A 21258-nucleotide genomic window follows, 5' to 3' on the forward strand; every position below is an offset into this window, starting at 1 on the left:
GTCCCAGCGCAGCTGTTGCTCCGGTTTGCTGTTCCCTGCAGTCCCGGGGGCTGCTGGACACTGCTCCCCCCGCTCTGCAGCCCCACTGCGGCAGTTTGTCCGTCCCTGGTGGAAGGTCCGTGGGGCAGGAGGTGCCGGGGTGGGTGTTGGGCTGGGGCAGGACCTGGTTTGGGAAGGAGGAACCAAAGCTGGAGGTTTCACACCCCGCAGGCTGGATTTGCGGTGAGAGGACCTGGGGCACACAGGGCTGAGTGAGTTCAGCTCAGGATTCTCTGCAGAGTCCAAGATGCAAATCGGCTTATTTGAGGGGTTATCTGGTGAACAGCCAGGTCTGGCGGAAGGAGGATGGAGAGGAGAGGGTGTGAATCACAACCATGGTGCCTTCGTGTCTTCTAGAGCTGCTGCCTTTCCCTTCTGCTGCTTGCAGGAATCAGTAGGTAGAAAATAGTGTCTTTATTTGTATTTTCAGCAGGGCTTTCACATGGCACCTTTTAGCAAGAGTTTGGTAGAGGCTGAGCCCTCCCAGGCCTCGGTGTGTGCGGGAGCAGAGGGGTCTCGTTCCGTGTGAATCACATTCTGTGGTTCTGCTGGCCCAGACCACGGAGGCTTCTGCTGCGGAGTGGCCGTGGCGCCTGGGGAGAGACTGGTGCTGGTGCCTATCACACAGCTGGGGCAGGTGACAGTGATGTGAGGGGGGGATGAGGTTGGGGACTTCACTGGAGGAGAGCAGCAGCGGGGGGCCGTCCCCTGCACCCTGCACTCAGCGTCCCTGCTGTCACTGACCTGCTGGCTTTGCCGCGTCCATTGGTGGAGCAGCCGTTCCAGTGGGTGCTGGGACATGTGCCACGCTGGTTGCTGCAGCAGGTGATGATCAATCTGCTCTGCTGCAGTCATCAAACCAGTGGTTGGAGATGTTCTGTGTGCCGTCCAAGGAACAGAGGCTAAAGCGTGTATTTAAATAGTACACCCAGTTAAGTTCTCCCTGCATCTGCCTCATGTATTTTCTGGCACAGAGTTAACTATGAAAAATTCTTCTTCACCTGAAACTGTGTCTTCTCAGTTTTTCTGATGCTCTGGGGTGATGGAAACTTAATATTTGTCTTGGGAGATGGAGTGGCTTCCAGTAGGTCTGCTCCGTGCTGATCGGCTCAGTGCCGGCAGCAGTGGGGAAAACCCAGAATCTCTCTGAGAATTGTCCTTGTGCACGCTCTGATTTATGGGAGTTTGTCCTGCTCTCAATCTGTCAATGGAGGTAAGTTAAAGGTCCTCAAGTCTAAAATGAGTTTACAGTCACTTCTTGGCAAGTCAGCACCTCTGGTGAGCCGAGATGTATTAATCACCTCTCTGCACGGAAACAGCCTCACGTTTCTCCACACTTGGCTTAATGCTGAATTACACATTATCCCGTGCAATGGGTGCTGTAAATATTTAATTTATAGTTTGTCACACAAGTGCCAAAGAGCCTGGCAACTGTAGCGCGGGGCAGGTTCGGGGATCGGGGTGTGCACAGGGAACCTGCCCCCGAGCTGCGGCACCAGCAGGGCCGGTTCTGCTCTGGCAAGGCCCCACGTCAGCGTCACCGGTCACAGCATCCTCACGGTCCCTCACAGGCCACCGAGCAGGTGAGTGGGGCAAAGGCCCGTGGGCCCTGCACTCTGCCAGGGGGTGCTGGTTGCTGGGGATCTTTGGGGAACCAGCCCCAAAGATGCAAACCCAGAGCCAAACCCTGAGTGCAGCATTCGAGCTGGTTTCTCGTCGGAGCCGCCCTGCGCTGCCGAGCCTCAGATGGATGGAGTGACCTTCAGAAATAGCTGTGCTAATGTTTATTTTATCAGGACCCAGCTTCGAACCAGAGGAGCTGCTGTTATTTTTAACCCGGCGCTGAGCAGCTGGAAGCCTGGCTCAGCAGAGCCGGGTAACAAATGCTCCAGCCGGCCGTACATCATCGCTGGGCTGAGGAATGTTCCCGACAGACCCAGCGCCGGGTCCAGCATTAACCCCTTGGGCACTGTGGCACGCGGGACAGGGCTGCTGTGGGGTGGGGAGCCCTGTCTGCCACATACACCAGTCCTGTACTGGTTTCTCTGGTGTTTAACAGGGGCAGGGACCTCCCACAATGTTTCTGGGAAAAAGCAGGAGGGCTGTGTCTGGTGTGGGAAGCGTTTATCCTCAGCAGCACCTTGACCCCTTCCTGGCCTGAGACACCCCCACACTCAGCCCCCCTTTCCCATGCGCCTGGATTGGGTTTTGGTGCTTTGGCTGCTGGTTTGTGCTTTCTCTGGCTGCACTGGCAGCCCTGGGTAGAGTCTGGGTGTGCAAAATCTGTGGGTTTAATTCTCCATGTGGGTTTTCCCTCCTGTCCTTGGTGCCATCGCAGCACCGTGTGGTTCTGCTGTGGGAGAGACGCACCGGGAGGGCCTGGCACCGCTGTGAGCCCCTGGGGCTGGTGCAGGTTTTACCGGTGCTGTGGGTGCTGCCGAGCTGTGCTGTGGGGCCAGGGGAGCTGGGCTGGGGGTGAACCTGCCCCCCAATCCGCTTGGGCGCTGGGTGAGGAGCTGCCTGTGCCTCTGTCGGGAAGGGATGCTCAGGAAGAGCTGGAATGGCTTTAAAAGTGAAAAATAGAGGTTTTATTCAGTGCTTGCTTAGTTAATTCACGTCAAGGTACACCCCATCCCTCACTGTAGTGTTTGCAGTGACAGGGACAGTTATTAAAGCAAATACCCGGCTTTACCTATGCAGTAGGGCTATATGCAGTATGCATTCATAAAGCTATAAATAATTTGTTATATATGTATATAGCATATACACAGCTTTGTCCTCACAGTATACAATCCTTTCTCTAGTGCGTTGCATTCAGGTGTGAGCATGGCGGAGGTGCGACCCGTGCAGGAGAAGGTTGTTCTGCTCTTTGGTTCATGGGATCTGCTCTGTGGCCCGGGGCTGTCGGTGCTGCAGGGCGGAGGCTGTGTGGGGTGCGGGGGTCCCTGTGGGGTGCGGGGGTCCTTGTGGGTCTCATGCTGGGGGACAGGCAGGACGGGGACGGTTCCACCCATGGGTGAGGGAAGGGCAGCAAAGTGAGTGGCTGCCCTGGGAGCTCCGACACCCCCGTCCCCCTCCTGTCCCTGCTCCGTCACATCTCTCCTGCAGCACCGAGCGCTCTGGGGAGGAGCCGGCACTGTGGCTGCCATGCCGGGTCAGGCTGGGCTTTGGCAACATCCTTTACGCGCCGCGGGGACCGTCCTGGGCTAAAGCGAGCGGGGGCCACGTGACCCGGGCAGAGGGGACGCAGGGTGTCTGCGGGGGGCGGCGGCCCCTCACTTGGGCTGGGGTGCGATGATGACGTTGCGATAGCCCTTCACCCCCCTCAGCTTGTCGCTCTCGAAGTCCACCATGAGCTTGCGCAGCCCCGCCTGGCGCGGCACCAAGTCCAGCCTGACCTTGGCCTCCGCCTGCGGCTCCACGGGCTCCTCGCTGTGGGGACAGGAGGTCAGGGGGTGGCTGGGGTCCCTTCCAGTGACCCATCACCCTCCCTGTGCCCATGGTGCTGTGGGACAGTGCTGGGAAGCAGGACCCCCACTTTCTGAGCCCCCACGCCCCATGGGAACCAGCCCAGCTGCGGCTCCCACTGTGCCTATGGTGGAGCTGTGCCCCATGGTCGTCCCCCTGGGGGGCTCCAGTACAAAAACCCGCCCCATTCCCAAAGGCCCAGCTGGGTGGAGGGAGGAAAAGCTCTTACAGCTCCTTGATCTGCTGCCCCTCGGTGAGGCCGGCGCCCTCCACCACGAACACGCAGTTGTTCAGGGGGGCTCCCAAGGGGTTCACCAGGCTGATCTCTGCCACAAGCTTCCGCTGCTGCATTGGCTCCCCTAAAACCTGCAAGCAGGAGGGGTTGGACCCCCAGCACCGCTCTGCCTGGGGGCTGCGGTGCTCCCCAAGCCTGAGGGGCCAAGGCGGTCCTTGGGGATGCAGGTCCCTGGAGATGCAGCCCCACTCCATGATACAAGACCCTGCCGTGGCGGTGACAAACCCCCAGGGTGACAGCAGCAACCCCCTGTGAATGGGAAATGTCCCACCAAACCCTCTTGGGACAGAGCACTGAGCCCTTACCCTGATCTTGATCTGTGGATTCTGGATGTAGACGTCCCTGACAGCCACGACCACGTCACCCGTCTGGTGCTCGGTCAGGAGAGCCACCACCTTGATGATGTTGTCTGGGGTCAGGCTCTCCCCGTATTTCTCATACAGGATCCGCAGGGGCACGCACTTCTCTGGCGGGGGAGGCAGAGGGGGTCAGGGCTGCCCCCTCCCCAACCAGCCCCCACTGCAGACCCGAGACAGAGCTGAACACGGGCGAACCACAGCCCTGACCCCAGCCACACCGCGTGTCCTGGCCCTGCGGCTGCCGGGGGTCTCTCACCGGCCCGGGGCTCGAGGGTGACGTTCAGCAGGTCCTTCATGCCGCACTGGGGCCCGACGCTGCCGCTGTAGCTGGCGGTGCGGGCACAGAGCATCAGCCGGCAGACCCGCTCCGTGTCCGTGTTGTTGGTGATGACGGCGAAGACGTCAAAGTCACAGCCGTTGTTTGCACCCTCCGACAGCTTGATCCGGAGGTGCAGCCCCTCGTCCTCCTCCCTGAGGGAGCTCTTCTCATGTTCTGCCTTCGCAAACACTTCTCGCTCCTTTTCAGACCCTGTGGTTCACAGAAAACTGGGGTTTCCAGAGTAGCACGGGGAGGACATGGTCCAGCATGTTTTGCCATGGTCCCTGGAGCCCTCCCGGTGCAGTTGCTGCATTAATCAATCATTTCCCCACTCTGTTTTCCAACAGCCAATCCCCCCTTGCCCCATACCCTCAGGGTACTTGAAGGTGGGTGTGACGTACCCTCGGGGTACTTGTATGTGTGGGTTATGTCCTCCCTGCTGTCCCTGCCCACGCTCTTGGTGCTGATGTTCTTGCCCACCACTGAGGAGTGGGTGCTCTTCTTCTGCGACCCGTCCTGCCGCACCACCCAGTACACCACGTCCGCGTTCACCTCCGCGAAGACGAAGGGGACGTCATACCGCAGCTGCAGGTCGCCCTCCCTGATGGCTCGGACAGGGGCTGGCCCACAGCAGAAAACCCCTGTGGAGAGTGGAGCTGCTGTCACCGCCCAGGGTTTGGGAGCCGCAGGGACAAGACACTGTTGTGGCAGGGGGAGACCCTGCGGTGCTGGGGGGAAGGAGCAGCCCCCCAGTACACGCTGTACCTTCACTCTTCTCCTGGGGTGTCGGGTCCAGCGCCTGCCACCCATCATAGCCGGGCGCCAGGTCCGGACGGGCCATCCAGGATTCCACCCAGCAATGGAAGTTCCTGCAAATGGAATCAGGACATGGGAGCCTCAGGCTCCCCTGGCTCCCGGGGGTGCGTGGGGAGGGGGCAGAGGCTGCCTGGGGGTCAGCTCACCAGATCATGTCCCGAGAGCGCCGCTCCTCCTCCCCCGTCTCGCTGAGGTAGCGGTCAATGACCAGGTTGCCGTTGGTGTCGTGGGCAGAGTTGTAGTTGGTGACCACCCGGCTGGGGATGCCCAGGCAGCGCAGGACTGGGGGACAGGGCAGGGTGAGGGGGTCCCTGCACAGGGGGTCCCGGTCTGCACACCTCATCCCTCTCCCCAAAGCGGTGCTGGGGACGGAGCCCCAGCCGGTCCCTGCGGCACTGCGGGCCAGGCAGGTGGCAGCGGCACTGCCAGCCTGTCAGGTTTGATATCGCAGGAGAAAAAAGGCACAAAAGCGGCTGCGAGAGCTTTGGAGGGAGTGCGCGGGCAGCAGCGCGCTGCAACCTCTCATTTAATCTCCCAGCTGCCTTTTACTGCGAGCAGAGCACCCCGGGGAAAAGGGAGGCAGTTAGAATGCTTCAAAGGCAGGCTATAAACTTCTGAGAGTCACAGAAAATCCACTTCAGTTTTCTGTTATTTCTCTCCTCTAAAAAGGATCTCATATATCTGTGACATATAAACACACACGCGCTCACAACCCAGCCAAGGTGTGTGTGTGTGTGCACGGAACAGCAGCGAGCCTGGAATTTTTTCCTCTTTTGCCCCGGCCGGACTGTCTCAGTGGCACTGAAATTATTTTGATCTCAGTGGATTCATTACTTTATTGCAAACTTGACCTTAAAGCCACTTTCCTTCCGTGCCTGAGCTCAGCCCTCCCCCCTCTGCCTGGTGCTAATTGAAAAGCCAGAGACCTTTTTCTGCCATTTTCCCCTCCCGTTTCCTGACACAGCAGAATAGCAGAAAGCTTTATTGCTAAGCAATCAGTGCCGCTGATTGCAATCACCCCCAGCGGTTCCCCCCTGCTGCAGCACAGGGACTGAGTGGGAGATGGGGGGGACACGTGTGACCCTGTCTTACGGGGATGGGGACATGGGACACGTCCGCTCTCACCAGTACACGCCACGGCAGCGAAGACCCAGCACTGGCCGTACTTGACTGGCTGACAGCCAAATTTCTGCCACCTCTTGAGAATATCCACACTCCCAATCCAGGCCATGGGGCTCGTCCCATCCTCGTAGCAGTTGTCCCACCGCCCCGCCAGCACCCCCCGGTCCTCGTCATTACAATTGACCTGCGGCACCACAAACAGGGGCTGTGATGGATGGATGGATGGGCACGGGGAGGCTGGTGAGGGAGGGAAAGCACCGTCCTCCAGCTCACATGTCACCTCTGTGTGACATCCTGGAGCAACGCAAGAGCTCGCTGGGACTCACCATGGCGCTCACCACCCGTCCGATGTACACAGGATCATTGCGGCGGGAGCAATCCCGGTTCTGGTCCCTCAGGAATTTGGGGTTTGTGTCCAGCAGCTTGAGGCAGATGGACAAGATGTCGTCCTCGAACTGGTGTGAGGGGGGAAAAAAGGCTGCATGAGGGCTCCCCTGTCTTTGTTCCCCCTCCCTGCTCACCACGGTGCCCTGGAAGCAAAGCTGCAAGGCACTGGGGGGTCACACATCCCTGGGGTCCCCTACCCGAGCCAGCACCCCCCTGAGTGGCTTTCCCCGGTTTGCGCCACCATGATGAGGGGCTGGATCCTGCAGCCACCTCCACAGGGGGGTCAGGACCCGACCTCCGGGAAAACCACTGATTTCCCATCACTGGTGAGTCACGGCACTTCCCCGAATTGAGGATCCTGCAGGGTCACAGGCACCCGCCTGCCTCGCAGCCCCCAGGACAGCCCAGAGCTCAGAGGGCAGCCAGGTCCCCCCAGTGTGGCCATGGGCGCTGCAGCTGGGGTGCAGGCGCTGCCTTATCGGCACAGCTGGCACAGTGCCGGGGAGCACGTTATCGGTGCCAGCTCCCAGCACAGCGTGGTCACCCTGATTAGGAGCACGTGGCCACAGGGCCCCCAGAGCCATCAGGAACATCCCCTTGCTCTGCCCTGCGCTGTCACCCGCTCCTCTGTCGGCAAAGGGACCCTGGTTTGTCTGTCCCACAGCAGCACAGGGCGGGCAGACCCTGCCTGGGGTGCTGGCTGCGTTTGGGGCACTCTTGGGGACACACAGGTGGCAGTAGCCCCCACGCCCTCAGTGCCAGGGCTGGGCTCAGCCGGGGGTCCTGGGGCCGTGTCCCCCTCACCTGGCCGAAGTTCCATGGGGTGGTGGTGATGTATTCGCAGGCACCCTGGTAGATGAGCCCCTGCTGAGCCAACACGTACTCGCTGCGCTCATCCTCATCTCGGAGGAAAACTGTGTCCTCTGCAGGGACAGCGAGAGGTGGGGACGGGGACACAGCTCTGCCCCATGTGCCCCAGCCCCTCAGGCCCTGCTCTGGGCTCCCCCTCCCCAGGCTGTGCCAGGTAGTGCTGGATCTGGGGAGAAACAAGGCACCAGGTGCTAGATCTGCTCCCGCTTCAAAAAGCTGCTGGAGAATTTCAACCCTGTTTGATTGGAGCTGATGGGAAATTTTCAGCGAGCTTGTGGTTTTGTTTTCTATTCGTTCTCATTTCTCTCTTTCCTCGCTTTTGTTTTATGGAGTCGGGTCTTTTCCCAGGAAGGAAACCTCCCTGGTGGGAGAAGCGAGCGGTGGGAACTCTGAGCGTGGCTGAGAGCGCAGCTGAGACGGTTTCGCTCGCGCAGCAGTTACTGCTGGAAAAATCACTATGTACTGGAAATGTTTTCAGACAAAAGCCCAACACATACATCCCCAATGCCAGCGTTCGGCACAGCCCAGGCAAGCAGAGCTTCCTAAAGCCCCTTATCTCAGTGGAGCCAGCTCGAGTGTTTGGGATTCAGGAAACTGGCTGTTGCAGGACTGGCGGGGAGCGGGGCAGCTCAGGCTGCTCCTCAGGCAGAGGGAGGATGGGGAGAGACGAAAATCCCAGCTGGTGTTTGCCCGGTGTCATTAAGTTCCCAGCACTGAACCCCTTCCTGTGCTGGGCTGCTGGAATTTCAGCAGGACAGTGACATCCCTGGGAGCACCCCAGGCTTGTCCCTGAGCCTGTGGCCGGTTACTGGGGGTGGGCAGGGCTGGGCCAGGTGGGGCAACTAATTAGGGGCAATTAATTAGGGACAATTAGAGGCTTTTCCTCTGAGTGCTGCCTGGCTGGGAGCTGCTGCCGGGGCTGCCCCGGGCTTCATGTCAATACTGCAGAGGTGAGCTCTGTGGGCACTGTGTGTTGGGGACAGGGGCAGTGTGTGTTCTGGGGTGTGGGACAGTGCTCATGGCCCTGACCTGCTATGGGGGCCAAGAGGAACAAAGTGGGGATTTCTGCTGAGACCTGAGCTTGGGGCAGGGCTGGGGCACGGGGGTCTGCAATGGGGTGAGATCTGGGGGGCAGCCCGTGCCCCCCTTACTGGAAACCCTGCTGTCGGGAGGTGACAGCCTCACCTGGGTGCCAAGCATTAAAGAGCAGGATGAAGTCCCCAAGGTGGTAGCTGGAGCCCTGGTAGCTGGTGGAGGTCTCCAGCGTCAGGTGGTAGCGTCCGATGCGGGCACTGGGAGGGGAGCAGAGCGAGACAGAGAGCGAGTCCCCATCCTGCTGCTGGATCACGGCGTTCCAGTTTGATTCCTCCGGGAAGTCGGTCACGGCAAAGTGGGACCTGGTTCCTGATGTCTCGATGGGGCAGGGTCCTGCAAAGAGGAGCACGTCAGCTCTCAGGGGCCCTGGGGAGCCCCACGCTGTGGGGGCTGCACCCAGGTGACCTGCCCCGCAAGTATCCCTTCCCTGTGGTGGCTGCCTGGACCTTCTGCAGCCCAGGAGCGCTGGCTGTTTGTCGGGGTGCAGGGTAGCCTGGCTGTGGGGAGCTCAGGCATGTCCCTTGCTCTTTGGGAAGGGGCAGAAAGGAGAGACTCGCCCTGCAGGAGAGTGGAGCAGGTGCTGACCCCATGTGCACCCCAGGGCCACATCTCCTCCTCTCAGCCAAACCATTCCTGGCTCAGAGCGGAGCCACCAGGTCCCTGTGTCCACACACTCCACGGTGCGGGTGTCCTGGCAGAGCTGGGGTGCTCTCAGTGGGAGCCCCATTGTGTGTGCGCAGCCTTGGGCGTTGCTGCAAACATCCCAGCACTGGCCATTACATCAGTGGCTGTGCGAGCCCAGGACAGCGTGATCCCGGCCGAGCGTGCGGCTGCGCCAGCCACCTGCGCCCAGCTGGCTCCCAACTCTGTTCCTCGGGGATGCTGAGTGTGGCTCTGTGGTGATGCCGCTGTCTGTGTGGGGCCGGCAGCCGGTGCAGCGGTGCTGCCATTCACTCCCCTGGGGCTGGTCCTCTGCCCGCAGCGTGGGCAGGACGCCAGGCGAGTCACCAGAAATACTCATGAACTCATCAGAGTGACACAGTTTCTCCGCTCTGTCCTTCTGAGGAGGCCGGGCTGAGGTAACCGTGTTCTTTCGGCAAGGGCCAGCCTGGTGTGGCTGTGGGGACAGGCGGCCATGGGAGCCTTCTCCCCCTGCCTGCAAAGCCCGCAGCATCTCTGGGCCCCAGGCGCCTGAGCAGGGCTCTTCAAACATGCCTGTTCTATTTTTGCATGGAGCCGTCCCCTCTCTCGTGGGAGGTGGCACATGGCCTCAGTGCCCTGGGGACAGGTCTGGCAGCCCTGCTGGGGCTCCTCCTCAATTGCACAACCAAGCTGTGCCCCGGGACGCAGTGAGACTTCGTATGAACCAGTGGGTTTGGGTGGTGGGCAGGACCCCCCATGGCTGCTTGGAACAGGGAGCTGCCAGTTTAGGGTGAAGCTGAGGGGTGCTGGGTTTGTGTTTGTCATCCCATGGCAGGATTGGAGCTTTTTAGGGAAAAGAAAAAGAGCATTTTATGCCGCGAGGAAACTCGGGTGCAGTTTAACTTTGAGCTCTGGCCTGGTTGACTCAGCAGGATGCTGCAGCCCCAAAATAACTTTTGCCCGAGTTTCCTCTCCCTTTGCTCTGAGCTGGCCGGGGCTGATCCCTGGTGTGGCGGCCACACCCGGCTCCAGCTATGGGACCAATGTCCCTGTCCTCACTGCCCCCACGGGCTCTCGCCAGGGCAGCAGCAGCAGGAGCTGTGGGAACCGCAGGGACCTGTCGGAGGCTGCACCCGGTTCCCATGTGCCGGCTCCGGCACTGGTTGGGGGTCACACAAGGGCTGTGTGCTGGGGGAGCTCAGTGGGGACGTTCCCTTCTCCAGGGTTTGTGTTCCTGGAGCAGACCCTGCTCTGGGGATGTCTGAATGACGGGGCAGGGGTGGTTGGAGAAAAAGCCCCTCGGCAGGAGTGCTATGAGACCCCCTGGCTGGAAGGATTTGTTGTTGATGTTTCTCAGAAGGAAGGAGACTCAGGCGAGTTCCCTGGCTGCAGCCACGACGCTTCCCAGTGAGCCGGCAGCTCTGGCACAGCCTGAGTCTGGCTCGGCCACGGGGAGGAGGGGATGGCAGAGGTAGTGGCAGCTTTTTGTTCAACTTCTTTATCGCTTCCGTTCAGCTCTTGTTATGGAGCCAAGTTTCTACCTTTTCTCTGTGTTTTGATGTAAAAGCTGTGCACAGCACCAGCCTCTGCTGGGAGGGGACAGGGGTACAGGGACTGCATGAGATGGGGCAGGTCCCTCAGTGCAGCACCCACAGGGCAAGTCCTGGGGCGGGGGCAGCTCACAGTGCGTGGCATGGCGACACTCACCCGTCTCCACGTTGAAGGCGAGTTTGTCCACTCCCTCCTCGTAGCCGCGGCCTGAGAAGTGCAGGGTGATGGTGAAGGGCTGGCCCCGCCGCACCACCAGCTGCTGCCCACCCATCTCCGCCGTCCGGTGCTCCTGGCCATTGCGCTCGCACTGCAGGTCCCACGTCTCCAGTACCAGCTCTGTGGAGGCAGAGGATGCACAGCTGTCCCCTGCGTGCCCTGTGCACGGAGACCCTGCCGGTGGGCAGGAGGGGTTGCTGTTACCCCAGCCTGAGCCCTGGGTTTGGGTTTTGGCACTGGGGGCTGGCAGCCTCCTCTCCCGAGGCTTCTCCAACCTCCCCGGTGTGCATGGTGCAATCCTGGGTGCTGCGGCTGTGCTGGGCTCCGAGCATCCCTCCCGAGGGCTCTGCAGCTGAATGCAAGTTCTGTGCTGGGTCAGGGACAGGGGTCCTGCAGTTGAGCTCACAGCAAAGCGCTGCCCTCCCAATCCAACCGTGATGAAGTTCTTGTGCCGCGGCACTGCTCGCCGCAGTACCACCACAGAGGAGGGGCATCGTGTGCTGCCAGAGCCGTGCCAGGTCTGCGTCTCACGGCATCCAGCACTGGAGCAAAGCCCAGTGCTCATTTCTGTTTACTGGGAGGCGCGGGGCCTGTTGGCTGGGGTTTGCTGTCTATGTGCAGACACTCTGGAGGACACAGGGACGGTTCTGTGCCACAGCCAGGCCGAGGGCAGCTCTCCAGGCAGCTTTACCGCCCCATGACTGCTGACAAACTGGAGACTCTGACTGTAAATCTGATGACAAACAGGGTGTTTGATTCCCCAGGCTCGGTTGCTCAGCTCTGCCACCCAGCCCAGTGCCGGTGCAGTGGGGCTGTGTGCCGGTGCAGCCACGTCCCTATTGCCCCAGGCACAGCGCTGGAGCGATACAATATCGTTCATCATCGCTCAAGGCCAGTGACCCTGGAATGTTCTGCCCAGATGGGTTAGTTGCCAGAATAAGCAAAAGCGTTTAGTGCAGGAGAGCATGCAGTGAGCTTGGTGCCGATCGGGGCGGCTCAGAGGGACGATACCCGATGTGCTGCCCGTGTGTCGCAGCTCTCCTGGCCGTGCCGTTCCTCCCAGGGAGGCAGCTGGACTCATCACCAGCCCCCGCAGCACTGTGAGAGCTGCTGCGGGCAGCTGGGCCTGTCACTAAATCAGGGCAAGGTCCATGGGGAGCACAGAAAGCACCTTTCCCCTATCACCTCACCCTTTGTAAGTTGAGTCCCGGTTCTGTACCACAGCACGTGACCTGTGCAGTGCAAACCTCGTTGACACTGAGCCAAACTTGGAGCAAATGAGCGTGTTAAGAGAGCAGGACTAGGGCTCCTCCTGTCCCAGTCACACAGGGTTACAGCCCTCAGTGGATTTAGCAAAAAGCAGATTTCAAAGTGCAGGTGCCTCTTCCCAAACTGATCAGCATCAAGAGCCAGGTGGGGAGGGGGCTGCAGTGCTGCCAGGGTGTGCAGACAGCAGCGGGGGCCCAGGCACGGCCCCACAGGACTGAGCGCTGCCTGGGGTGTCGTGGCTCAGCTTTGTGCTGGGAGCTGGCAGTGCCTGTGCCAGGGCCCAGACCAGGGACCCGCAGTGGCATGTGGTGCTGCTGGCTCATGTCGTCTCACCCGGAGGGCTGTGCCCCTGTGGGGATCACGCAGCCATCGTTCCCGTGACTTTGCAGACAGCTCTGTGGGAAGTGGGGGTTGCCTTTGCTCCCTCATGCAAGTCTGAAAAGCCACCTGCGTGGAGGGGTTTGTGAAGGGCAGCAGCATCACTTCTGCTTGAGCCTCCAGAAATGCTCCTTAGAGCAGGCTGGGACGTGGGCACATGTTCCTAGTCCAGCTGTCAACACTCCTCTGAGAGCGCTGAAAGCTTTAAATAGCACCGAGCTCCATTCTGCGAATCCTGGCGCCGCTGCGGGCAGAGGAGCGTGTGGCTGCGGAGGGACTGGCTGGACCTGCCTGCTCCCCGCTGCCCGGTCCCGTTCGGTCCCTCCCGGTCCCGCCGCCCTTTGCTGTCCCCGGGATTCGCTGAGACGGTTCCGGTGCCCTCTCGCAGCGGAACGGTTGGAGGTGCCGCCGAGCCCCGGCGGCGGCGGGGGGCTCCGGGTCGGCGGGGGGTTCCGGCCGGTTCGCGCTCCCCCCGGGCCAGGAACGCGGGGACCGTCGGGCGGTCTTACCTTCGGCCATGGTGCCTGCGCCGGGGTGTGCTGGTGCCTGTCCCGGTGCTGCCCCACGCCCGGCCCCGCCGCTCGTCCCGTTTATACGGCGCCGCGCACACCCCCGCGGCCGGGACGGCGGAGGGAAAGAAAAAGAAAACAAAGTTTCCAGGAAACCGAGTGGTTCCAGTCCCACCTATTTAAAACAACCACCCCCCCAAAAAAAAAAAAGCCTCCAGGGTTTCAGCTCCCCCCAGAAGCGCCGGGACCGGCCCCCGGCGCGGCCCCCGGAGCCTCCCCCGGGCAGGGGCTGAGGCGCTGCCGGTCAAGAGGAGGGGAAAAAAATACCGGGGGGAGGAGAGGGGCTGTGCAGTTCACACCGAGATGCCAGAAACTTGGGGAATATTTTCTCCTTATAAAGTTTTCTTCCCCCGTGCCTTATCTCATGCCCGACCATTTCTGGCGAGGGCCGTGGCTGCGTGGGGCTGCAGCGCCAGGCCTCTTCCCGTAACCATCCCTGAAACGGAGCAGCCAGAGGGAAAGTGCTGGAAACTTTGCTGTTGGAGGGAAAATGTGCTGAAAAGTTTGGTGTTTGCTGCGGGGCATGGTGCCATGGGGAGATGTGCACAGAACAGGTACTGACGCTATCCCTGGCAGCCCTTGCCCCCTGTACTGTCTGTCTCTGCCCTGCCCCATGGGATGCCAGCACAGCTGCCTGGCCCTCCCTGGGCATCCCAACCGTGACCCAGCACACTTCGGGCCACCTGGCAGGGGCAGAGGACAGAGACCCCCCCCATGGTCTTGTGATCATCATGGCTTGTGATGAATAAGGTCTTGAGACGTTCCATGTCTGTAGCAGGCTTCACTTAGTTACTGGTTTTCCTTCACGTGATGTAAGCTGACTAGGACCAAGGATGGGTGCTGTTCCTGGTGAAGCCTCATGCCAACCATCTTTGTCTGGCCCTTGGCGGTGTGGGATGCTGTAGCTGCTGTGCTGGAGGTGGCTGTGTGCTGGGAACCCTCCTGCTCCCCCAGACACATCACCCCATCCATCCCCCTACAAAACCCAGGAGGTTTGGTGGTTGGTGCGTTGCTCCAGGACTGCTGTGGGTAACGAGAACCTTGTGGATGGCAATGTCCTCAGAGCGGTTGGGGTCTGTCACTCGGTGTACTCAAGGTGACCTCACAGGGCTCGTGCACAGGCTGTCCCCGGTACAGCCCCACTGTCCTGGGTGCTCCCCATGTCCCTGTGTGCCCTATCCCTGTCCTCCAGCTGGATGACAGCCCTGACGAGGGCCCCCAGCCACAGGCGATGCTTTCTGCTTGGGTGTGCTGGAGTGCTGCACTGCCAGGGTTTGCAGCGAGGCGTGCAACCTCTCCTAGCTCCACAAAGAATCTTTTTGGTACAGACAGCATTCCACTAAGGTCTGGGCACCCCAAGACCCAGGAAAAGCCCCGTGAGCTGGGGCTTCCTGGTGTGGCTGGGCCCCAGCTCTGCTGTGGGGGGCGCAGGGCTGATCTTGCAGCAGTGGTGCCCTGTGCCACCTCACGTGGCAGTGAGCGGAGGAGCCCTGGAAAGGCAGCGTCCCCTGCAGAAGAGCTGAACTGGTGCTGCTGCAGTGGCTGGGGAAGCCCCCTCCTTTTCTATCTGTGCGGGCGGAGGGAAGGAGGTCACAGTGGGTGCAGCAAACCCACGCTGAGGCGCAGCTGGGAGCAGCTGGTTTGTGTGGAGCCGTCCACGCTGCACCATGTGTGTGCACAAGCTGCGGTGTGCAGGTGGCAGCGGGGGGATGTTTGCCATGTTCTGCCTGTCCTGAGCTGCTGTCACCATCAGCGGTGCCACGTGCGGATGTGTTTGGGCTCATGCTGAAGGCTGCAGGTCTGGCTCTGCCCACACAAGCCTGCTCTTCCTCCTGTACCCTGCGTGAACCTTGGCTGCACCCGCAGCCCGAGCTCCGGCACTGGGATGTGTTTAATTTGTGTTGGATAACATGTGACAAACAGGCCGTAATGGCCCTGTGCGCCACAGGGCGATCCAAACCAGGCTTTCCTTGCTCGGCATGCTGGCGGGAGCCGTTTCTCACCACGGGGGTGTCAGCGTGTTTGGGGTGTGCAGGGCCAGGCCAACTGCGGTGTGTGGTGCTGGTTGGGCTGGAGGGTCTTGTACAATTTCTGTTTGTTTTTCGAGCCAAGCACCGAGCAGGAAGGCCCGACAGTGTCTGTCCCTGCACTGGCACCTTTGTCAGAAATGCCGCTTGATGGCGTTTGAGGCTTCACGTGACAGTGGCGTCTGCCCCGCAGCCCCGGCTGAGCCCCGTGCCTAGGGCTTCCAGCAGCTCCACAGCCATGGTGGGAAGTTAGTGAGAGACTCGGGAGCCCCGGGCTTGGTCCAGCATCTCAGCGAGAGGAAACCTCCGTTGTTTCCATCTCTAGTGCCCACTTCATTCACCACCGCATATCGCGGAGTAATCTGCCTGCCCAGGCACTGGAAAATGCTGCACATGGAAGGCCAACCACACTGGTGGCATTATTTTTACTCTCCTTAGTAAGACAAGGTTGCATTAAGAGGGTGTTTACGCTGCTGGATGCCCAAAATAACTCCTCATTTGCTCAAGGTGTTCAGGAGAGGACTGTGACTTCCCTCGCACCCGCCCCGGTGCTGGAGCAGCTTCAAAGCCTCCGTACCGTCACTCCTGTCCAGCAGAGCCGCTGTTTGCTGTCCTGGGTGTGTGCCGGCGGCTGCAGCCCCGCACCGCCCGGCTCGGGTGCTTGTGCCAGCAGATAAACACACCATGAAAAGGGACAGTGTCTTCCTCAGAGTTGCCCTGTGAAGTTGTCAACCGACTTTAACAGATCTGCCCATTTGCCTGCGCTGCCTCCCGCCCTGGGGTGTTCCCCAAAGCAGGGTTGTACCAGAGCCGTGAGCTGCTGCTCCAGAGCTGGGGTGACCACAGCTCCCTCCTCGCGTGGTGACTCCAGCACCGGAGCCACTCACTGGAACCTGGCACAGTCCCAGCTGTGCCCTGGGCTCAGCACTGGGGTGGCGGGTCCAGAAAGGGAACGGCAGGGCTGGGATGTGACTTTGGGAAAAGCATAAAGGGTGAGAAAGTGGTTTATGCTGGCGATGATGGGGCCAGTGGGGGTGTTTGTGGCTGACCGGAGGGATCCTGGCACAGAGGACACAGCAGTTGTCCTTCACTCTCCGGAGCTGGAGGGCAGCTCTGATCTGCAAGTGTGGAAAAATACTTGAAAAATCATGGGGAAAAACCTATATCTCCGTACCTGGAAGGGAGCAAGCTGAGGGCTGGCAGCGGTGGCAGACATGGCCCGTACAGGCACTGCAGCCCGGGGAGCTGGGGCCAGTGGCTATGGCACAGGGACGTGCCGCTGCTGGGCCAGGGGCAGCAGCTGGCTCTACGCAGGCATTGCTCCTATGCTGGGGCCTTTGGTCACCACAGGCAGCTCTGGCGCAGGACCAGCGGTTGAGCAAGCTGGGCTCGGCACTGCCGCAGCACTCGGGGAGCCATACAAAGGACTCTTGTTCCCGGTACGGCGGGCAGGACCGGGCAGCTGCCCACCAGGCCAGGCAGTGCAGGGAGCGGACAACCTTTCCTTTGGGAGAGGAAGTGGCTTTTCCAAGGAAAAGCAAGTTGTTTTTCCCCCTGGCCTCACAGGCAGGTCCAGGGAGCCCGGCGTGCTCTGGTGTCGCAGCCACGGGGTGTCCAGTGGCTGCAGTCCTGCGGGTTTGGGGTGTCCCCTGCTGCCCAGGCAGGAGGGACGTGCCAGCGGTGTCAGACACGGTGCTGGGCTCTGGCTCACACCAAGCCAGGGGCTGTTATCGAGACATGTGGATCCCTGAACCAGCACTGGCTGCAGGGGGTGAGCCAGCAGCTGATAACCAGCTTCCAGCCATGGGGAAAGTCATTCCGACCCCCTTCTAGAAGGGGGGGTTGAGGAGGAATTTGTTATGTCACCTTCTTTGTTCTTATGCCAAATCTGTGTTTTCATTTAACAGAAAGGAGAAACACGAACCTCTCCATGTCTGTTGATTTATTGGGTCTCTGTGCTCGGTGGGGCTGGAGGGCTGGGGCAGGGTGTCTCTGCCACCCATGGTGCTCAGGCCTGGGGGGGCTTCCCTGGCCGGGACCTTTCTGTACTGGTGGCCCCGGGATGGACATGAGGCCGGTTCTCCTGTGCGGGACGGACACGTACCTGCTGCTGGGGAGCTGTGAGCAAGGACAGGGTGTTTTGCAACCTGAACTGGGTGAGCCTGGTAGGAACTGAATTCCAGTGTCCTGGTGTCATTTCCCAGCAGTTTGCTGGAAACCCCCCAGCCCTCCTGCCCCCAGCGACCTGCCGTCCCTGCCCATGGGCTCCTCCTGGGGCGGAGGGAACACAAGGGCTCTGTGCTCCCCCGTGCTGTGGGGCGTTACTGCGCTTGTGAGTGCCAGTGTTGGATTTAACTGCCTGAAGCTGAGCTACTCCCCTGGACTCACATGCGATGCTCATCCCCCATGCAGGGGGCTGACAGTGTCTGTCTATCTGTCCCACCAGTGGCTTCTGGGGGCGGGGGTAAGCACTGGCATGCTTGTGTTTTCCAGAAGTCCCTCTGGATGGGGCACAGCTGGGAATTTGGAAAGTAGCTCTTGGAGTTCCACCCTTTGGCATAATGTTTCACCTTCCCTGTTTGCCTTTGCTATTGCTGTTTCTTTGTTTTTTTCATTTATTCGTGGCCACTCTGCAGGTCCCTGGGAGCATCAGCCGCCTTGGCTCGGTGATGGGTGAGACCCAAGTTTGCTCTGTTGGAGCAGGAGGTTGGAGATAATGAAGCTGATTTGGGACATCTCTGCCCACAGCCACTTTGGAACCGCAGCAAAGCCGAGGCCCGTGCTGCCTGGTTTCGTGTTCTGCTCGGCTTCCTCTGGTGTTATGGGCTGCCTCGGTGTTTACCTGCTGAAACCAGACCTGCTGCCTCGGTGCCCCTTGGGCAGACAAATCCAGGCATGACTGTGTTAGCTCTGTGGCATGGGCCATGTCCCCATCCTGTGCTTCAAAACACCCAAACCCCGGCACTGCTGGACACCCCAGCTGGCCTGTGAGAAAGAATTTTGCCATTTCATGGCTGGGAAGGAGACAGTGATTAACTCCTGTACTTGCCTTTCTGGAAAGGTTATAGCTTAATTGGTTGGACTTGGAGTCATAAATCATGTGCTGAAGGATCAGCAGAGATAAGAAAATTTTGGCAAAATGTTGCAAAACCACTATTTGGCAGGAGGCATCCAGCTGTGCCCAGCCAGCTGTGGGGGCTGAGGGCAGCTGGGAGCACAGGGCCCCACAAGGAAATGATCCACCCTCCAGTGAGGGGCCGGAAATTCTCCATTCTGTTATCAGTTAATCTCAGGATTTGCAAAATATCCTTTTTTTTTCTTTTCATTTTCTTTTTTAAAAAGAAAAACAACAGGAAGGCCATTGTTTGCTTTAGTCAGAAGAATCTGAACTCCATCTGTTTTGAAAGATGATTCTGTTTCTCCATGGGAAGTGCTATTCCCCCTAACCTCTTAATCAAAATTTAAAAACTCTCAACTTTTCCCAAGCTGAGGACAGTGAAGGGGGGAGAAAAAGGCTCTTCCCACACAAGGCTCAGTCCCCACCATGTCCACCCATCACAGGTTTGGGTGGTTTGAGTCTCTGACTTCGTGTCACTGCTGGAGCTGGCGTGGGTTTGCAGCAAAGCACAGAACATCTGCTGGGCACCAGAGATTTCACTCCTATAAACCAGCAAAGCTCTTTGGAATCAATATGGAGTTTTACTTGTGGCCACTGGAGAGATTTCACCTCCTGAATTATATGATGGGATAAATGAGATCCCAACCTGCTGCTATCTGTCCACAGCCAGCTGAACGGCTCCCAGAATTAATTAGAATAACGAACCCCCAAAATGACAAAAGTATTGATTGGCATTTTTGTGTCTCTGCAGCCAGCAGTGGCCTTGGGAGCATCACAGAGTGATGCAACGCAGCCTCAGCTGGGGATGGGAGACACTTATCCCCTGACAGTGCTGTGGAGATGGGTTTGTGTGCAACGACGGCATCAGCCAAATGCTTCCACGCAATGTTATTTCAGTAGTAATATTCATTTGCAATACCTGTCTCTTTATCGCTTTTCTGGACATGGTAGGAAGCAGGAGCAGTGGGGGGGACCCTTGGCCCCAATGCCAGTGGCCGTGCAGGCAGCTGCCCGGGTTTTGGGCAGCTCCAGGTGGCCCAGCCACCCTTGCCAGGCTGGGAGCCGCCTGGCCATGGCACGACTCCTGCAGGGGTGTCCCTGCGAGTCTGGTGGCCGTGGGGAGCACAGCGCCCGCTGCAGCGCCCTTGCTGCCTTTCCCGCGGGAGATGCGCGGCGTGGGCAGCGTTTCCAGCCCACGGCACCGGCACAGACTGCGCTGGGACATGGGCTGTGTGGGTGGCGGGAGCTGAGCTCAGCCATGCTGAGAATCGGGACTCCTGAGGCCAGGGACTTCTGCGAAATGACAGGCAAAAACTGGTATCCAGAGAGGAATTTGGAAGGTGTGCTGCCGCTTCAGTTAGCTGCAGGGGTGAGCATGTAACGGCAGGATACAACATATCGGCTGTCGGTAGAGCAGAAAATAGAGTGAGGGAATTGTTAGTTTGGTCTTTAAATGCTTTTGGAGGTAGAAGAGATTTTTGGCTCTTGCAATGAGCTGGGCATGGCGTTCGCCAGCCGTGTGTGTAGGGACAAGGAACAGACATTGCAAGAGCCAAAATCTCGGCAGCAAGGGGATTCCTGAAGCCCTTTAAACTTGGTGCAGGGCCAGATGGTTGGACACAGGTAAATACTGTAACGTGAAGAGTTAGGAAGAGTGTCCTTGCTGGGGTGACCTCGGTGACGTCCTGGATATGGTGCTAATTGGAGAATGCAGCAAAGCCAGCTGGTTCACCCAGGCGAATCGTGCAGAACTCTCCCAATGTCTCTCCGTGTTAATGACTTATAAGTGAAAAGGAAGAGGATAGATCTCAGCTATCAGGATTTCGGGGAAGCAGTGATAGAAGTGCTACTAGGGAAATTGGTATTTAAGCTGAAGAAAATGGATCTTAAAAGAAATATGAAGAGAAGCAAAGGGCAGACAAAGGGCAGGAGTTAGAGAAGAGATGGGCAGGAGGTCCCAGGGCAGTGGGGTGGGATTGGACTTCATTAACACAGCTGTTAATGACGGGGGCAGGAGGAGCACAATGCTGTGGAGGGGCGGCTGGGACTGCAGCCTCCGGAGAGGAGCTCAGCGGGGCTGGACTTGGGGATTTGGCACAAACAAGGCTTCGGGGGGTATGGGCGATGCTCACAGCCGCCGGGATGGGCCAGTGCCTTTTGCTGGGGTGCAGCACCGTGTGGGGCCGCCAGCTGGGAGGGGGAGAGTGTTTTTCTGAAACAGCCGCTACATGAGATGTTGCTTTTTCTGTGCTGTCCCTTGCTGAGCTCATGCTGCAGGTGGTGGGTGTCGCAGTGTCCTGGCTGGACAGCCTGTCCCCTGCCTGGCTTCGCCCGCTCCCGGGTGCCTGAACGGGCAGTGGGCTGGGTGGGATCCCCAGGGACGCCGGGCTGTTTGGGACGGTGATCGGTGAGGTTGTGCCCAGCTCAGCCAGATCCCAAGGCTTTGGGACAGCATGTTCCCAACAAGCAAGGGTCCGGGCAGAATGGCACCCACGTACCAGGGAGGGGGTAGGATGGGAGTGAGAGCTGGGGACAGAGACATTGCTTTGAACCTCCCAAAAAGGGGGAGGGGCTCATTCTGCAAACAGGGCACAGCAGGGACGAACCAGCAGCAGTTTGGGCAGGACCATCCTCCTGGCAGAGAACACTGGTGGCGGGCAGGAGAGCCGGGCTGCATCTACAGCCTGCACAGGGGACACCGGGGCTCTTGTGGTGGCA

At 59.5% G+C, this 21258-nt stretch overlaps 2 protein-coding genes across 3 annotated transcripts in view; one reads left to right on the top strand and one right to left on the bottom strand.

Annotated features, from left to right (window-relative positions):
* Nucleotides 1–1480: 1480 nt before the first annotated feature.
* Nucleotides 1481–21258, top strand: part of LOC136108209 (bactericidal permeability-increasing protein-like) — a 45731-nt gene continuing 25953 nt past the window's right edge. The window contains exon 1 of the mRNA XM_065849831.2: nt 1481–1622. The gene's annotated coding sequence lies outside the window, so the exon portion shown is untranslated. The remainder of the gene's footprint in view (nt 1623–21258) is intronic.
* TGM2 (transglutaminase 2) lies at nt 2605–13536 on the bottom strand. 2 transcript variants are annotated; one of them, XM_065849717.2, is made up of 13 exons: nt 13336–13536; nt 11120–11299; nt 8861–9103; nt 7610–7728; nt 6745–6873; nt 6422–6602; nt 5443–5578; nt 5246–5349; nt 4882–5121; nt 4418–4690; nt 4108–4268; nt 3737–3873; nt 2605–3471 (listed from the first exon to the last, which is right to left on the bottom strand). In XM_065849717.2, the coding sequence occupies exons 1-13, from the start codon at nt 13343–13345 to the stop codon at nt 3315–3317; spliced, it is 2070 nt and encodes a 689-aa protein (XP_065705789.1). In that variant the 5' UTR covers nt 13346–13536; the 3' UTR covers nt 2605–3314. The 2 variants fall into 2 exon arrangements, with proteins under 2 accessions (XP_065705789.1, XP_065705788.1); XM_065849716.2 differs by having other exon boundaries at nt 11120–11353.

The sequence above is a fragment of the Patagioenas fasciata genome, chromosome 16 (genome assembly GCF_037038585.1).
Source record: "Patagioenas fasciata isolate bPatFas1 chromosome 16, bPatFas1.hap1, whole genome shotgun sequence".
Taxonomy (NCBI): domain Eukaryota; kingdom Metazoa; phylum Chordata; class Aves; order Columbiformes; family Columbidae; genus Patagioenas; species Patagioenas fasciata.

What these genes read in the sequence shown, in the direction of transcription:
- TGM2 (XM_065849716.2), bottom strand. An exon ending in CGCCTTCAACGTGGAGACGG is followed by an intron (nt 9,104 to 11,119) that starts GTGAGTGTCGCC and finishes TCCTCTTTGCAG; the next exon opens with GACCCTGCCCCATCGAGACA. An exon ending in CACATACAAGTACCCCGAGG is followed by an intron (nt 4,691 to 4,881) that starts GTACGTCACACC and finishes TGTGAACCACAG; the next exon opens with GGTCTGAAAAGGAGCGAGAA.